General features: G+C 43.0%; 1 protein-coding gene and 1 long non-coding RNA gene across 2 annotated transcripts; one reads left to right on the forward strand and one right to left on the reverse strand.

The window, feature by feature from the left end:
• Nucleotides 1–9,980: 9,980 nt before the first annotated feature.
• ap5s1 (adaptor related protein complex 5 subunit sigma 1) lies at nucleotides 9,981–14,754 on the reverse strand. The gene is made up of 3 exons (XM_069535587.1): nucleotides 14,464–14,754; nucleotides 11,639–11,930; nucleotides 9,981–10,674 (listed from the first exon to the last, which is right to left on the reverse strand). Exons 1-3 carry the CDS (start codon nucleotides 14,643–14,645, stop codon nucleotides 10,546–10,548), a joined length of 603 nt encoding a protein of 200 aa, XP_069391688.1. The 5' UTR covers nucleotides 14,646–14,754; the 3' UTR covers nucleotides 9,981–10,545.
• LOC138412218 (uncharacterized) lies at nucleotides 10,603–14,213 on the forward strand. The gene is made up of 3 exons (XR_011244707.1): nucleotides 10,603–10,743; nucleotides 12,172–12,212; nucleotides 12,322–14,213. It is a non-coding gene; the product is annotated as an uncharacterized lncRNA (long non-coding RNA).
• Nucleotides 14,755–17,913: the final 3,159 nt, after the last annotated feature.

A 17,913-nucleotide genomic window follows, 5' to 3' on the forward strand; every position in this document is an offset into this window, starting at 1 on the left:
AGAGAGAGAGAGAGAGAGAGAGAGAGAGAAAGAGAGAGAGAGAGCTGTCTTGCTTTCTAGTTTAAATCCATTAAATGTCATAATTATTTTCTCTGCACAGGGATCCTCTCTCTTTCATTCGTCTCTGGGAGAATCAAAGCAGTAGAGGATCTAACGCTGAACAACTACTGGTAACCAACTGTTTATTATATTCTTTTATTGTCTTGATGTGTGTGATGTTTTTTCAGTGGTAGTGGGATCCGACCCCATCGCTGATTCTTTCTTCCGTGTGTGTTTTTCCTCTGCTTCTCAAACTGAGCTGCTGGTTCGGCTTCCTCTTCCTGCCTTGTTTCTGACTCGTCTTCTCTTTGTCTCATTTCCCCGTTAATTTCACTTCACTGTTATTTCCACACATTCCCTTTTATTCCATGTTTTCATTCATTTCCATTTTACCCAATCAAACACGCTACAGATGCACACAAATTGTTCGGCACTTTCGCAATCCATAAAAAGACACAAATCCTGAGGCCAGACCCAATCTTTAAAACCAAGAGGTTTACTTTCCTTTTCCCACGAGAACACTCCAGGTCCACAGTCCACGCAGGATCCACTTGGTGCTGGAGGAAACCAGAGAGTGAGGCTGCTCTGCTCCTTCTATCCCAGCAGAACCAATCAGATGGCTTTGATTGCAGATTGGGAAACACCTGACACCTGTGCTGGGGAGGAGTCTGTGTCGGGGGGGGGGGGGGGGGGGGGGGGGGGGGGGGGGGGGTGTCCTGACTCATGCACTGCACACACACTGAACCTGACTCCACTCAAACAAAAGATTTACTCATGTAAATTAAAATGACAACATTTCATCCTGTCTACCGATGATAAAACCCAGACAATATTTCTAAACAATTTTATTGTTTTTTTTAATTTGGAATATTTTCTACTGTAACCAGCAGAGGGCAGACTTACAGCATCCAGTGCCAGGGCTGAATGGAGTTGATGAAATCATGTTGTAACATGACGACTCTTGTTATTCTCACATACTGAACGTGACAGGAGGACACCTCTGACACCTGAGGAGACAGATCAGGACAAGAGTCAAAGAACTGGGATGAAAGGGGGGGAAATTCATAGTGACTGGACAGGAAGAACTTTTTACTTTTGTTTCACCCTCGATTTCCCACAGATCCAAAGTGACTGCAGGAGGACAACACCAGGAACAAGAGTGGGAGTGAAAGTGAGGATCGGGACATCATTAAAACAGGAATGGATGGGTGGGGAATTCATTTGGAAGGAGGTGGAAAGGTTTGTGTTACCCTTCGTTCCACTCAGACTCAAACTGAAAGGAGGAGGAGGGCGTGAAACAATGTCTGGATTTAGAGACAGAGGGAGGACTCTGTAAATACAGGATCTACAGTCAAAGTGACGGACTGGGGCAAGATTTGGAAAATAAAGTAAAATAACTAGAAAGAACTTTTCACTCTCAGGTCGCTCTTTATTGTCCATCTGTCCGAAGTGATAGAGGACTCCTGTAAAATCTGAAAAAGCATAGAGAGTGAATGGATCTGCTCACCTGCCTCGAATCCGTCTGTTCAATAAGAAAATGATCTGGGAGCGTTTTGGACGGCGCTGAGCCCAGTGCATTTTGGGTGATGAGGTTCTCCTGCTGTGAATTATTCCTTTAAGTTGCCGATACAGATGAACTGGGAGTCTACTGTGTATTCTCATACAGCACTTTCATGACATGTCTGGGATTAAAAGCATCTTTGATAAACTCCTCTTCCTCTCAACCTCTGCGTCGTGTTTCCAAATGTTCTCTGATGAGGATTCCTATCATATGCAAAGCCGAGACCGAGCTCTAATCTCCTTAAATGGAGGCAGTCATTGGGCGGCATAATACACGACAGCTGTCATCGAACACATCGGAGGCTCTCGCTGTGAAAGGTAATGGCCGGTAAGGGGAAAATTGGACAGGCGTGCTTTTAGAGTGGGATTCAACCTGCCCAAACCGAAGCCAATGACACCGGGGGCTGCTCCTGAGTGACTGCAGCTTAGTGAGAGATGACACGACAAGCTGCACATCCCCGGTGTCGTGAGCGACCCACTTTCCTCTCTCTAATTGCAATTCCCTCTTTAAAAACTGTATTACTATGCACAAAGGAAGATTCAATGTGCAACTAAAGTCTGCAGTGGATTACACACAATGCGAGGGGAATTAGTCGTTATTATCAAAGCCGCGGAGTGGGTTACTATACGCCAAATACAAAATCATACATATTTACAATGCTGTTCACCATACACGCCCGCTGTGCTCACTTATTTACATTAAGTGATACTGTAGCTGTGTATGAATGTGGCCTGATCCTCTGAATAAATCAGACTCGCTCCATCTCCACAAATGAGACCAACCATCCAGGGAGCTGAGCGGATGCTGACGTTCAGGTGCCGCTTGGCGTCAAAATTTCCACATCATCATCAAGAAGTGTAGAAACCAGAGACTTTTCCCGTAACGCTCATGTTTATTGAATGAGCTGTGGATGCACTGGTAACTATTTACATGCATTTTACCATTTTCCCCGTGTGGATAACATCATGTTCAGGCGGCTAACAACAGCCAAGAGAGGATTTTCTGCCTGGATTTCCATTCTTCACACCCTGCAGTGATGTTTTCATTGGTCTAGTTCTGGTGATTTACCATTTACTAGTAGAAGATTACGATCTCATCAAAACTCTTTGGTACACACGTCGTGGTCACATCGGATAATTATTGATTTTTCGATTTGATTCGGCTCTGCTGCCCCGTTAAACAATTTATGAGACTATAAGAAACTGGGTATGTCGCGAATTTACGCAAAAAGACACCTATGGAATCGAACATCGGCGCAGTCACGACACGACCAGATCCTGAATTAGGCGACAGAGCATTTCTCATTACATCTCTGGAGCTGAGGACACAGGAAAGATGAGGTATGAAAGTGAATGCATCTCATTTGAAAAAGCCTCCTGGACATCCTGTCATTTACGTGCGTGGATGCTGCTCCTCCACCTTCTCCTGGGTCCCGGCTGCAGAACTGGGTGTTATCAACCAATAAACAAAAAGAGAAAGAGAGAGAGAGAGAGAGACACACTTCCTGTTTTCCTGCTGGGCCTCACTCACAGGGGGATTCTCCACAAATGAATAATACATCTTCGCCATTTAATTTGGAAAGCAGCAGTAATGAAGCACTTTTGCACAGTATTTCCCCTCTGTGGGCTCTCGCATGCTACGAGCACTGAGTGGCTGAATCTGAAGCCGCTAATTAACCATGGTAAACTGGTGCACGGGCGAAAAGCAGGAGACACAAACTATTCCTCTTTTTAACGGGGTGCAAATTGACTGATTTATTCATCCAAGAATTGGCACGGAAATGTTTTTTGAGGGGGGAGACTTTGCCTAAATCAGAATTTAAAAACTTTTGATTCGTAGTGCTGCAGGGACGAGTCAGTTAGCACACTTATTATGATTCTTGATAAAAAGCATTTTAAATTGGGATTTCTTTTTTTTAAATATATATTATGACCGGATCAAATTAGCATGTGGAATATGAAGAGAGTTGCTCAAGGTGACAGACTCAAGGAGATTCATCCCTGTGGAGATTTTAGCTCAATGCACTGGTTTAACAGCACATTTACTCTCTTCTGCTTCACCTGCTTCGGACTAAATATCAGAACGATGGAGATGAAGCTGAAACATCCTGACCTGGTTCTGAACCCTTTGAATCACACTTTTCCAACTTGTTCAGGGTTTCAGATCGATCTGTGAAAAGATATTTCTACCTGTTAGAAAAAAAGAGGAGCAATCAGAGGCCACAAACTGGGAACCAACATGAACATAATGAACTGAACTTTACTGGAGTTTAAGTTCATCTAAAATCTAAATAATAAGATGTTCAATCTAATAATGTTTCCATGTTGAATGAAACTCCACAAATCTACTGTAAATCTACAGTTTAAATGTATTGGACACAGAAAAAACCCTCAGACCTCTATTGTTGTGCTTGTTTATTCATTTAGTTTTGTGCTAATTACCTTAAAGGTTCAGTTTGTGGAATTTAGTGACATCTAGTGGTGAAGTGTCTCCCGAACATGAAGGAGAACCTGTGGTCAAATTATTTCTAAAAAACATTTTATTTTAATTTGGATATTTTGTGAATGTTATTTATTTATTTCTGAACTAAAACGTTTATTATACAACGTATATTAAAAACAACTATGTTAAACTTTCTGTTCAGGGGAATAGAATCATCATTGTGAGTTTAACTATAAACGTACACAAACACTTTGTTCACGATAGCATGAAGCCATCGTCATGTGCGATCCTGCCTCAGCCTCCAGCACGTTTATCAGGGATGTGAACAGTCGTGTGTGAGGAGCGTGGAGAAGCAGTGTGTGTGTGTGTGTGTGTGTGTGTGTGTGTGTGTGTGTGTGTGTGTGAGAGAGAGATAAAGGAGTGTGAGCCATTAAACCCTCCAGGCCTCTGAGTAAAATACAGTGACACACAGTCTCACTGTAATTTCACCATAAAGGACTCAGCCACACTCGGATGTAAATTTATCGAGGAGGTCGTAACATTTTACAGCCGCTGTGCCGTAAAGGATATGATCACATTTGCTCAGAGCTGTTGAGATGATGATCCCGGATGATGTTTCACCACCGACGAGTCTCAACCTCTCCACCGTCGTTTTAATTACTGTTAAAACTGCAATTAATGACCAAGTGCGGGAGATAAAGAAGCATCAGGTTTTGTGTCTGATGGTGACATGAGGATGTTTCACCAGTGAGCTCAATAAAGATCTAAGTGTGTTACAAGTTTGAAAGTATCTTAAATAATGGTGAAAAAGTCATGTTTGCGTCCTGTTTTCAATGTAATCCCCTCTGAGGCGCCGTCACAGCACCAGGACTATGTGGACTTTCTCAGTCTAGACTTTCTTTATCGCTGAGCTTATTTACAGATCAACCAATCAATGCGTGGGGAAAAACAAAAAGAGCCGAGGAGAAAACAACAAATCGAAGATATGAAAATCCTTGTTTCCATTTCTTTCTGTTAAGTTGTCAGTCCGTCGACCGTTTCCCCCGTAGACGTCGCTTCATTGGTAATGAGCGGCAGCGACAACCTACAGAGGAAGCACACAGCGGAAGAAGCTTAATTAAGCAATAATTGACTTATATTTTCAATTAATTGAGTTGTTTGAAGTGGTGCGATCGTCTCACACTGGCAAGCTACACCTTCAGACGGTAGGCGCCTCGTTTTGATTTGTCTACTTGTGAAAAAAAAGGCGTTTTTCAGGAGCTGGGGGGAGAAAAACATGAAATAAATGGCTTGAAATTGGAAATCTAAAGCGATTTGAGATGCTAAGAGAGAACATCTCTCTTCTGAAGCTTGATAGACTGGATGAGTCCAACAGGGAACATGCACTTCTATGTGTGTGTGTGTACTTAAGTACAGATATCTTTGTGAGAACCTTTATTAGCCTGCGACCTACAGAGTGATTTTCAGGGTTAGAACTAGGTTTGGGTTTGGTATTTAGTTTTGATGGTTAAGGGTAAGGGTACGTCTGTGTAGTTCAGGTATTACTGTTGTTGTGGGGACCCGTTCACACAGTGACATGATGGGAATTGTCTTCCTTATGGGGACAAAAAGTCCCCATAATGTACATCATTAAATTTTAGGATTTAGGTTGAGGTGAAGTTTAGAATAAGTCAATTCAATGTCCCCTGAAGTCCTGGAGACACAGGACTGGATATATATATATATATGTGTGTGTGGACTTTGAGTCTGCAATAAAGTTGAATTGATTAGGGTTAGGAATTCAGTTTTCATGGTTATTGCATTATGTCAGTGTCCTCACGACTGTAAAAGAACAAGATAAATGTGTTTGTGTTTGTTTGTGCAGGAAAAGGGTGAAAAGGTGGATTCAAGGTGTAATTTGCAGAATTATTGCAAAGAAACAACATAAAGAAATTATGATTACTACGTCCCGGCCATTATTTCAAGCTTGGCGCGGCAACTCCTACATTCTGAGCTTCAAACATATAATCTTCCTCCTACACAGGCTGAGGAAAACCCAGAAATGTACAGATCACACAGATCTGTTGTGACACCTAATATGAGTGGCGTTTAGCTGTTATCACTGAGCATTCCTCAAGCTCCACTTTAATAGAGGCTGCGCTTAGCCCTCGCCTGTGAGAGGAATATTTGAAATTCGAGGGATGTGTGCATGAAAGGGAATGGAAACGATGGCTAATGTATATGAATGGGAGCCATGGCGTTCAGGTATTTCACGCCGCATGCCCCGACGGCGGCTAAAGTGAATAAGTTGTCAACTCATATTGAAATTCATATTGTATCCCTGGCTGAAGCTGAGCCCATTTTCTCCACCGTGCTCTCGCCATGAGCCGTACAATAGTCAGGGAGACATCTAATGAGGCAGGAGAAAAAATATGAAGAGGGTGAAAAAAAAACCCTCTCACTCAAGAGTCGGCATTTTCACCGGCCAGTGTCTGACTTCAATGGGAGAATGTGCTGTCGGAGCTTCAGGCCGGTGGGTGGGAGAGAACAAAACGCAGGAGGAAGAAAAGATTGTGTGAGTGAGTGAGATGGGCTGTGACAGCGTCAGCTTCGGTCTGGTCAGCTCGCTCAGACGATGAGTGAATATGAGGGCAGCTCGGAGGACAGAGGCGGGGACGGGAGGAGGGAGCCTGAAGGAGAAGATGGTCGCTGGTGGTCCTGAGGGTTTCTCGCTCGCGTCTTTATCTGGATAATCTGTGCAACTCTCAATCCAGGGGCTGCGTCCTTTCCGAGCTCGTGGTCTATACGACTACACGAAGACCTCCCCCTTCGTAGTAACCATAACCTCTTTGATTGGTTGATTAGCAAAGCACAATGAATCATGGGACAGGCTGAGATCCACCCTCATTTGAAAACCGCTGTGACGCCAGCGGTCTTCAAATGCAGCCTCCGAACGTTGCAGCCCCTGAATTGAGTCAGAGGTTCAGTCATGTACGAAGCAGCTCTTGATCCACTGATACTGCAGCCTCGTGTAGTTTGACCTTTGCCCCTCCCCCCCTCGAGAAACTCACCCCTCTCTCCATCTGCTTGTTTTGTTTTTTCTTTCACTCCTCTACTAAAATCCAATTTGCAAACTTGGTGAATGCCACAAGATTGTTTTTTTTTTTTTTGCTATGAGAATTTTATGTACTCCAGTTAATGGCCTTCAATTTATTCCCTCTGTAAGTGCTATTGAAGCCCGAGAGTGTTCAGGTTTTCATTTTAGCTGCGCATTTAAGAAGCTGATTTCACTGACGAGCTTGTGCCTCATGCTAATCAGGGAGTAATCATCTGCAGCGTTTTGGTTGGAATAAAAACTTGCCCGTTCTCGGGTTTGCGGCAGTCGTCGAAAAACCTCGTCGTCACCTTGATTCATCTTAACTTTAACCCCGCATGTGGCCTCTGTTCAAAGGGAAGACGGTAAAAATGCTCATTTTCTAGCATCGCTGTTTTCCAGACGTGTGATTTCATGACACTGAGCAATTTTTCACCCGTCTGATTTCCCCTTTTTTCTAATCCACTCATGTGCATGTGAGCAATGTGCCGTTATTCATGATAAAAACCAAACTGTGCTGTGGATCAGACGCCATCGGAGGAGATGGAGGAGGAACGTACAGGAAATTCTGCAGCAGACGCTGTAACTTTAATCTCCACTTGACACCAACTCGTGCATTTTATCAAACAGCTGTTTGCAGGCATGGATCAACTTCCTGTGCCTGTACATCACTAATTAGATGTAATAACAAACTATTTTCACAGACACACACATGAAAACAGCGTCAGCGCTGTGTTTGATGTCTACCAGCTCAGTTTAAATTGTCTCAGAGCAGCAGCATTGGAGATTTTGTAACCGAGGTGGATTTCTGCTCTGGTGTCACTATTTGTCTCTTATCAGCAGCAGCAGCAGACACTGCAGCTCCCTGTCTGTCTGTCTGACTGCATACTGCCCCCTAGTGGGGAAAACACAGGCCTGTTGGTCCTGATGCTGCAGTTTGTTGAGGTTTGTTTAAGATTATCAACTTGCAAATTAAGATTATGCATCCACATACAAACAGCTCTCGTCTCCTTAAATTCACATTTGACACAGTCCTCATCGTGACTGGGAAAAATGTGTGGATTCGTATTGAACGAGTCCCATCGTCAAACCTGATGATAAACAAAGGCAGAGGTGGAAACCAGCAATACAAATCAACAGCTAACGACACAAATACAAAGCCGAACATGACTGGGGAGACATTATTTATTAGAGAGGATCATAAATATATATGGAGATTAGTTAAATGCAGACGTTTGTTGGGGGGGTGCATGTTAATGGAGGGATCAGGAGGCTTTGTGGGTGATGTGACAAAGTAAAATAGAAAATAAGAAGAAAACAAATCTATTATTCTGCCTTTTAATGTTCAGACACAAGAAATCTAAAATATTTTACTCACCCAGTTAAAATCTACTTCTCTCCTTTATTGGAAATTCAGAATCTATGACTATATATCCTCAGTGTCAAGTGCTATAAGAATAATAAGTAAGTTGATAATAACCGTCCTCGAAGGTGGAAGTGGACTCAGATCCCACAGGTGGGTGCTGGGGTGGGGGGAGTTCTTTTCTTTAAACGCTGTATGGAGAGCAGAGCAGAAGCTGCAGGAAGTGAAGAGCTTAACCTCCGGGTGAGTGATGAAGCAGCAGCGTGAGCAGCGCGCTGACAGCTTCACTACACCAGCACAATGAAGCGGGAGCACTGGATCCATCCAGCAGAGAGGAGAGCACGTCAGGCGGACCTGAGTCGACTCCCTGATCCGACCCACAGGCTTTTGGTTTATTCATGAGCTCGGCCACTGATGTTGGGTGATGAGGTCCCGGCTTCACGGTCACGGTTCCAGTTCGGTCACGGTTCTAGTTCATCCACAGGGTGCTGGGTGGTGGGGGGGGAGGTCGGCGCTCTGTGCAGATCACTCACGTCATTAGGATTCTTAAAGGGTTCTTAAAGGGTCTACGTACGTATGTCAGGTGGAAACAGAGAAGCAGCAGACTGCTGTCACACAACTGGAGGAACATGACATCACTGTACGCTGCAACATTTAAGATTTTCCTTCATCAAAAATCATTATCTCACATTCTGGGCTCACTTATGACTAATTCATTATCAAAATTAAATTATTTCTGGTGAAAGATTCGTTAAGATTTTCTTGTTTAAACCTTTATAATGTTTATTTCTGCTGCCAGGTAACGTCTGAAGGCCACCGCAAGAAAGAAAATTATACCTAATGAATAACTCATCAATTATTTTCTCCTGTTTAATTGTGTTGGTTGTTGATTTGAGTTTTTAATTCACATTTTGCTGCAACAGTGTCGCCCTCTGCTGGTGTTCAGTAGAACCTACCTGATTCACTTATCCAGCTGATGTTCAGTTTGTGTGTTGTGTGTGTTTTTTTTGTTTTTTTTACCCCATGGGAGCAACACAACCTCTAAATCATTTGTGTGTGATTCATCACTTTAATCTTCAATCCCCTGAGCCTTGTTTTGGGAAAACACGTCCTGTGTACTCGAGTGTCACAGAGTACGCCTTGGGTAATACTAGAATTGAGTTTAATTTTTCAATACAGAAAAAAAGGAAACAATCAAAGCAACTGATGCTGGCATCCAGACAGATTTGTTCTCCTTGAATACCACATGTTTAGTTTTGGATTTGGTTGCCAACACAGAAACTGGGGGTTTAAGAGAATTTAATGAGAGCAGGAGGAGAGGGGGGGGAGACGCTGTCAGAAGTCCAACAGATGTTCAGATATGGGAATAGATTTCTTATTTGTTCTTCGTGCCAACATGTCCTCATTCATCCATTGTGTTTTTTAAATATTTCACATCATCTCCCGTCGTTTTTCTTTGTCCTCGGCGTCTCAAGGATTCCGACATATTTGGTTTAAAAAAAAAAAAATGACGTTAAACCGGTTTGACTTTGATTTTTCTTTGCTCCGGTTTCCTCCCACTCTCCTGGAACAAAAGCTCAGTTGGAAGTCACGACTCGACGATAGAGCACTTTCAGATTCTTTTACACATTTGGAGAACTGTCCAAAGGAACAGGTGAAGTCTCGGTTGTTCAAGGTCACGCGTGGACATTTGAAGTGCGGTGAATTAGATAAATGGAGGCCTTTGATGCCGGTGAGTAGGTATTAACTGGCCTCTTCAGCCTCACTCTCTAATCTGCCACATTCTCCTTTCCACTCCTCAATTTGACAAACAGGATTTGAACTGAAGCCTCCCACACAGTAAACAGTCAAGAGTGAGCTGCGAGTGGCTGAGGGGGAAATATTTACCACTCTGTGTGTTTACCACCTCATGTAATCTGAAACAGCAGCTGCCAGTTGTCCGTGCTTCTTCCGCCGCCGCAAAAATGTCACCCGAGGTAAACAAGAGTGGACTTGTTTGTTCGAGAGCTCGCAGTAATGGATGTCGCACTGGAAGTCAGGTGGACGGTGCCTCGGTGTGGCCGGGGTTCACTTGGCCATGTAGGCTGCGACGTCCTTCTCCAGACTCTGGGCGAAGCGGTGGTTGAGGAAGAGGAGCTGGCCGTGGGGAAGCAGGCGGCTGAGCAGAGCGTCGATGCGGTTGCTCCTCAGCAGGACCTGGAGGGAGAGTTGCCGTTAGTGACGACCCCATGCGGACTCAGTCATCATCGCTGTTAGTTACGGATGGTAATGAAAATCTGTTCGGCTGCGATCTTGTTTCACTACTGTTGCCTTGAGCTTTTTATTGCGGATTCCATAACATGTAATGAATTAGCCTGGCAGAGCTCCGCAGCAATATTTCTGTGGAGGTGAAGTGTTTAAGTGAACTGATCTCAGTCTAATGAGGCCTGTGAAGAGGCCGTGCTGCAAATACTGTGGGTGTTCTTTGCCATTAAAGACAAACAAGACAAGAATATTTTTGTAAAAACACGTAAATTTCATCAAACAAGAAAAGTGTCTGGAGTTTCTCCTGTAAGTAAAAACTCAGCAGGAGATTCTCCGGAGGATTCACTGTCGCAAAACTGAAACAAGTCAAAAAGAATAGAAATATCTCAAGATGAAAAAGAAGAGTCGCACACGTAGAAGACAGACGGAAACGTCAAATTGTTCTTTCACATTTTCACTGATTTCCCATCTGTGTAGAAAAGATCAGGCATTTTACTTTGACTGATATCTGGATTGAATCTACGGGGACTGTTGGCAGAGGTTTAGATGGGGAGGGGATCTACATCAAAATTCAGTTTTAAAACTTTAATTATTTTAACTTGACAAAAACGCACAAACCAATCTCCAGGTACTACTTTACTCCACAGGTTTAACCTCTATTACAGCCTCTGTTCAGCAGCTGTCCCAGAGACGGATCTTTTCAAATGAACCGAAAAGAGGCTCACACATGGTAAAAATGTTGCTTTGCTTAGATTTTCTGACTTTTCTCTTTGCGCGAACAGAATCAGGAGACTCGGAGCTTTCAAACAAAGTATGATTTTGTCAAGATTGAGTGAAGGACGGATTTTAAAAAGGTGAAATATTATTTGATGGTGCCATCTCTTAAAACATGGAAGCAGTTTGACAACGTCCTCACCTCGCTCCCCTGCCCCAGCATGTGCAGGTGCTCCAGGCAGTGTCGGGTCAGGTTGCGGAGGGTTCCCTCAGCCAGCAGCAGGTTCTCGTGGGGCTCGCAAACCAGCGTGAAGCCCAGACTCTGGACAGCCAGCCACAGAGCGCTCATTTCCTCAGAGAAAGGGTCCCCGGCTCTCAGACGCACCACACCGCTGCTGGCCTCCTGCAGGGCCAGAGCCTCCTCACCGGGCAGCGCCTCCATCGGCGGCCGCCCTGAGGCGTCCCGGGACAGAGACACAGCGCTCCTCACCTGCCTGAGTCACAGAGGAGAGCGATACAGGACTCTTTAGTCATAATAAACATTATTTCCTTCACAAAGCACCATCACTATATCATTATTTTCATTCTAATGAGGGAACCAACATATATACAAAACAAAGAGCCTGAAACGACATCCTAAAATTACAAAGGTTCAAATACAACAAACTGTTTTTACAAACTTTCCTTGATCACCTTATTATTAAAAAGTGCTTCATTCTAACAACCTTCCACCAGATTTTGCGGACGGGGGAGAAAACAACACCTCCCTTGTGAAGGTAAATAAAATACACAAATCAAATGGTTGTCATCACTCGACATAAACATACATAAACAGTATCGTCCTTCTCTTCCGCTGCTCTGAGACTGAGCATTTTCTTTTCACAGAGATAATGAGCAGTTACAGTTTGTCATGTGGGAGGACAGAGAGCCGCACAAACACCAAAGAATTGGGAAAAAAAAAATGAGACGGCTGCGGAGAAGATTGACAAGCTCCGCCGGTCCAGCCGATGCATTTTACATTGAGTAGCATCAGAAGATCAGCAGGATGCAGACAGACGAGCGGAGGCATTGCATCACGGCGCTGCTGCTGTTGTTCTTTCACAAACAAGAGTTTCTTCGAAATTGCAACATGTTCGTGTTGCTCTGAAAAAAAAAAAAAGGCAGAAATATCTAAAATACACGACATTTAGAGGAAAGATGTTGATCTTCAACACCTCCGTTTATTCTCAACGTGACAATTTAAATGGAGAAATGTCCTTTTCTCCATTTTGGGACACAATTTATTTATTTTTAACATTTGCTTATCGTTCACTTGTTCTTACTTGTGTGTATATATATATATATATATATATATATATATATAAAATTGGTATTTTCGTTTTTATTTTATTTATGTTTGAAATAAGAACCTCACCGTCTTATTGAGTTTTACCAATATGGATTTTTTGGGGGGGGGGCTATAATGAAACAATGAACTTGATTATTAAAAAAAACTGTAAATAAAAGAAAACATAATCTAATATACAGAACTTGAACTTTTCATTATAAGGCTCTCCTTTGAAAAATATATCTTTTACTGTTTAACATCCTGTTGAATCATTTTCTTGTGCTGAGAGAAAGTTTTTTAAAACAGCCCTGAGGCTTAAACCGTAACTGAATCACCAACTAAAAGCACAAATAAATAAAATATAACACAACTTCATATCATCACCTTCCATGTAAATAATAAAGGGTCTAATTATCTATCAATACATATCTTTATCTAATCCAGTGAGTTGGTCATTTCTACAAACATCTGCTTCCCCACAGCTTCTCCACTTTAAAATCTGTTACTCATCCATGGAAACATAAACGCTTTGTGACTTGACGTCAGTGGACGAAAACATATGAACTTATGTCTTTGTCTATTCGCTGAAATGTGTTTAGCATCAGTAGAATGTCCTCAGTTGTTTCTCCGCTGGTCAGGTGACGTGTTCACACCTCATTCCTCTGACACAGCTTCCTTTATTCCATCTGTAGAAGCCAAGATGAATATTAACAGGCACAGATGTTTGACCTCACATCCGACCTGAGAAATTCTCTTAATGCTTCTTCTCATACTTTAAATGTTGTGAATGACGTATTTTCTCATGTGGTTGAAACAATCTCTCCTCTCAAATCAGATTTATGTTCCTCCGAGATAAAAATCACCAAATGTCTTTAACACCACTTGAGAAATGCGTTGAATGGATTTAATTTTGGTTATTGAAACAAAAACTCACCCTGAGCATGAACTAAACTGTGAAAACAGCTGGATTGATATAAAACATTCACTCTGTTAGCAGCGTGTACAACAACCTTACTAAAACTAACGTCCAATACAACAGGGCTGTAATAACTCGACGCTCCAGGAGCAGAAGAATTACAGTCAGTTACACATGTTCTGTTTCTCTGAGCTTCAACACTTTCAATGTGAAATAAATTTATTTATTTAAGTCTCAGTTTGAACTTGAGCTGATTTACATTAGTATGAAAACAACCACGTAGAAGATAATCCTGCTGATCTCAACCTGTTGTCAGTGTCATTTATACAAACTAACTAACTAACCAACTAACTAACTCACTCACTCACTATCAAACTAACTAACTAACTCATTAACTATCAAACTAACTCACTATCAATCAAACTAACTAACAATCAAACCAACAAACTTACTAACTAAATCACTAACTCACTTAAAGACTAACTAACAATCAAGCTAACTAACTCACTCAATATCAAACTAACTATCAATCAAACTAACTCACTAACCATCCAACTAACTAACTCACTATTAAACTATCAATCAAACTACCTAACAATCAAACTAACTAACAATCAAACTAACTAACTTACTACCTAAATCACTAACTAACTTACTAACTAACTCACTCACTCACTATCAATCAAACTAACTTACTAACTAAATCACTAACTAACTAACTAACTAACTAACTAACTCACCCACTTACAGACTAGTCTACAGACTAACTAATACACCCGCTCACCTCGCCACCACCGCGGCCTTCTCCATCCGCAGAAGGCGCCTCTCCTCCGGGCTGAGCTCCCGGAGCTGCCCGGTGAGGAGTCCGTCCTCCGGGGCGAAGAGGCGGCAGTAGAGAAGCCTGCTGTCCCCGGCAGAGAGCGCAGAGAGCGGACACACGGTGTGGATGAGGAAGCATCGAACCATCGTGACACAGATAATTTATTTTAATTTAACGATGATTAAAGTGAAAACACCAAATAGTCTGGTTATCTCTGCTGACGTCACTTCCGCGTTAGTCAGCTGACCACTGCCGGCTACCGTTGTTTTGCGTTTTATGAGCCAGCAGAGGGCGCTGGCTCATCATTTATATTATATTATATTACATTACATTATATTACATCTCTTTATATTACATTATATTACATCACATTATATCACATTATATCATATCATTACAATTATAGATAGATATAGATCCAATTATATTATTCTACTGCTGATGATTCTCTTGCTGAGCTGATTAATCATTTAATCTTTGTTGGAATATCAGTCAACAAATATAAATAAAGTGAATGACCTGTCACAGGAACAGGAACAGAAACTTTCCCTTAAATTTCTAGGACAAGAGGAACAAGCTTCATGTCTTCACCAAAATTCCGCCTGATATCTTTGTTATTTCACAATAAATGTGAGGGATTGAACACATTCACATTTACTCTCACTTCAGAGCGGAAGCATGATCGTTTTGGGTTTTCGTTTATCATATTAAATGTGTCATTTGATTCATACTTTAGTTTAACTTGATAGTTTGCATATTTTATCTAAGTCAGATCAACCTCAAGTGAAGGGATCAAAAATCAAAGAGGTTAAAACAGAGTAAGTGTGGAGAGGTGCGGCAGAAGTGGATGAGGTTGACCGAGCGACAGGAGGCGGCTGCAGAGTTTCTGAGCCTCAGCAGACAAACAGAGGCAGTTGTTAATCCAACAGCTGCTGCTGGTCACACTTCTTTACCTCGAGAGGCCCTGCTCTGTGTGAGAGTGTGTGTGTGTGTGTGTGTGTGTGTGTGTGATCGGACTGCAATGATGGAGGCAAACTCTCACTGTGCTCTGTCAACATTTGCTCCACCATCGTGTTGACCTCCTCACCCTCCGTCCCTCACAGACCCGCCGACACAGGAACAGGATCTGAGAAGCTGAAGGATCCATTAGTTTGTGAGATTTCACCTTCTCTTTCCTCTCTTGTCGTCTCGCTGCCGTCCTGCTTCTTTCACAGTTCCAACTGTTCCAGCTGGAGGAGAGAAGCAGCTGGGTTTTTAGCAGCAGTGTTGGTCCGTCCACCGTCAGAGAAACCAGAGCATCCTTGTGTTTCTGAATAAAAAGTGATATTGTTTTGTTTTGCTTCGAATGGTTGACATTCAGTAGTGTAAGAAGAAATCAGATCCTCATCAAGTATATCAAGTTTGTACATGTACCGTACTTGAGTAAATGTACTTTCCACTAACCCCGTGTCTGTAAAGGATTCTAGGGTCAAGACAAAGTAAAACAAGATTGAATACATGTTTGTTTTTTAAAAGCCTGGTTGTTGAACAGGATTTCCAGGATTGAAGAAGCTGAAGTCAACTAGTTTCATTTCTGTGGGAAACCTCCCCCCAGTGTTCAGCCTTTAGTCATTTCATCAGAATACATACGAGCTGTGTTTCTGCAGCACCCGCCCTGTGAGCAATGATTACCCAGGCTGGTTTACAGACATCCCTCCACTTCTAAAGGACTGAATGAGCCGGGGAGCTGCAGGTAATAATTAGCCACAAAGCTGTGTAACAATTCATTGTGAAAGTGAAGTCAGATTTAAGTTTCCAGTGGAGGTTCAGCGCAGCAGTTGCACGAGGTGGATCCGCGTGATGGATGCACGACCACTCATGCCACAGGAAGAGTCTGAGCAGGTCTCTGTGATTTTGAAGTATGAGTCACAAGTTCTTTCTGCAGAAGAAAAGCAGCTGAGTAAGAACAACAACAGGATGTGAGTGAAGGGAAAGGGGATCAGCCAATAACAAGAACCAATGACGGCGAGGCCTGCCAGTTTGAAATAAAGGTAACTAATGACAACACGCGACAGGCCACCGAAATATGTTTTTGTCTGTCGAGGGGAAATGAAAACATCTTCAGTCTGCAGGGAGGACGTGCGGAGAGCAAAAAACACAAGCTGAGAAGAAGAAAAGATCGAAATCATAAGTTTCAGATTTTCAAAAGCACTAAAACAGGAAGTTAAACACACTAAACCACGTCCCCCACCCATCCCCTGAAACCACAGTGATGTGCACACCCTCGCCTGCTTGTTAGAACCTTGTTTTACAGGCTGGTTTGTCAGTTTGTCGTCAGTGTCAACAGGTCACAGCAAATAGTGGTTTAAAGGTGACACCCAGGCTGGAGCATGGGCTCAGAGCCGCCCGCAGGACCCCAGGGAGAGGGGGGTGTCAAATAGGACAGGCTGGGACGAGGAGGTGCATTCACAAAGGAGAGATGGTGATATGAAGGGTGGGGTGGTGGGAGGTTTGAGAGCAGCTCTGCAGGGGGCAGGCCAGGTTTTCCTTGGCTTTGATCACGTAAACAGATGGAGGTTTTCCATCATGTAGCATCATCTACAGTGTGAATTCTCGGGTTTGATAAAGTAACGCAATGAACAAAGTTGCAAGCTATCGCAGGCATGAACTCAAAATTTATTTTCTAGTCGTTACTGCATCTTTTCAGGTGTTTCCCAAGTATTGTGTTGAATACTTATGTCTCCGGTTCCTTATTGCATGAGTGCAGGTGTAAAACTGTGACTGTTTTCTTTTCTTTTCGGGGATCTGCAGAGATTCTTCTACATTTGAAATCCGACTGTTGAAATGAAAAAGGAAGCTTGTGCTGCTCCTTTGTATCGGCCTCATCTAAAAGTTTGAGGCTCCTCAAATCCCAGCAATTGCTCAGTTATCCGTCCTGTTCAGACAAAAGGTGGCAGCTTGATGAAGAGAAGTGCAGAACCATCAACGTTCGTGCAAAGAGACTAAATGTGACGTCCCGGCTGTGTTCAGTCTCTAATAATCTTTCAGTTCAATGTGTTCACAAGACGACCAACAGACTCTCAGCTGGAAACTGTTGGCTGTAAATCAGTCTTCAGACGTCAGTCGGTGCACAAAGACTTCGTCCTCTCTTTTTCAGAGCCACACAGCCGCTGGGAAACTGCCTGATTTCAAACTTTGGACTAATGCCAGGGGGGGGGGGGGCTCACTCACGTGTATACAGCACATGGTCGCTTGGATTGTTTTCCCTCCTGCAACAGAACTGTTACCCTCCTGTCAGGACATGTCAGGCGCTGCCTCCCCAGAGCCACTCCCTCAGCACACAGGAATGTGAACATGTGTGTGTGTAGTCACGTGCAGACGAGGAACTCCCAACATCGGCTGCAGCGGGAGAATTTGAAATCACAGGAACTGCTC

The sequence above is a fragment of the Paralichthys olivaceus genome, chromosome 12, assembly GCF_024713975.1.
Source record: "Paralichthys olivaceus isolate ysfri-2021 chromosome 12, ASM2471397v2, whole genome shotgun sequence".
NCBI lineage: Eukaryota > Metazoa > Chordata > Actinopteri > Pleuronectiformes > Paralichthyidae > Paralichthys > Paralichthys olivaceus.

Excerpts from the sequence above, each read along its gene's own strand:
- ap5s1 (XM_069535587.1), bottom strand. The coding sequence starts at position 14,645 with ATGGTTCGATGCTTCCTCATCCACACCGTGTGTCCGCTCTCTGCGCTC. Across the intron at positions 11,931-14,463 it reads AAGGCCGCGGTGGTGGCGAG|GCAGGTGAGGAGCGCTGTGT; the intron begins GTGAGCGGGTGT and ends TCTGTGACTCAG. Across the intron at positions 10,675-11,638 it reads TGCTGGGGCAGGGGAGCGAG|GTCCTGCTGAGGAGCAACCG; the intron begins GTGAGGACGTTG and ends CTCTCCCTCCAG.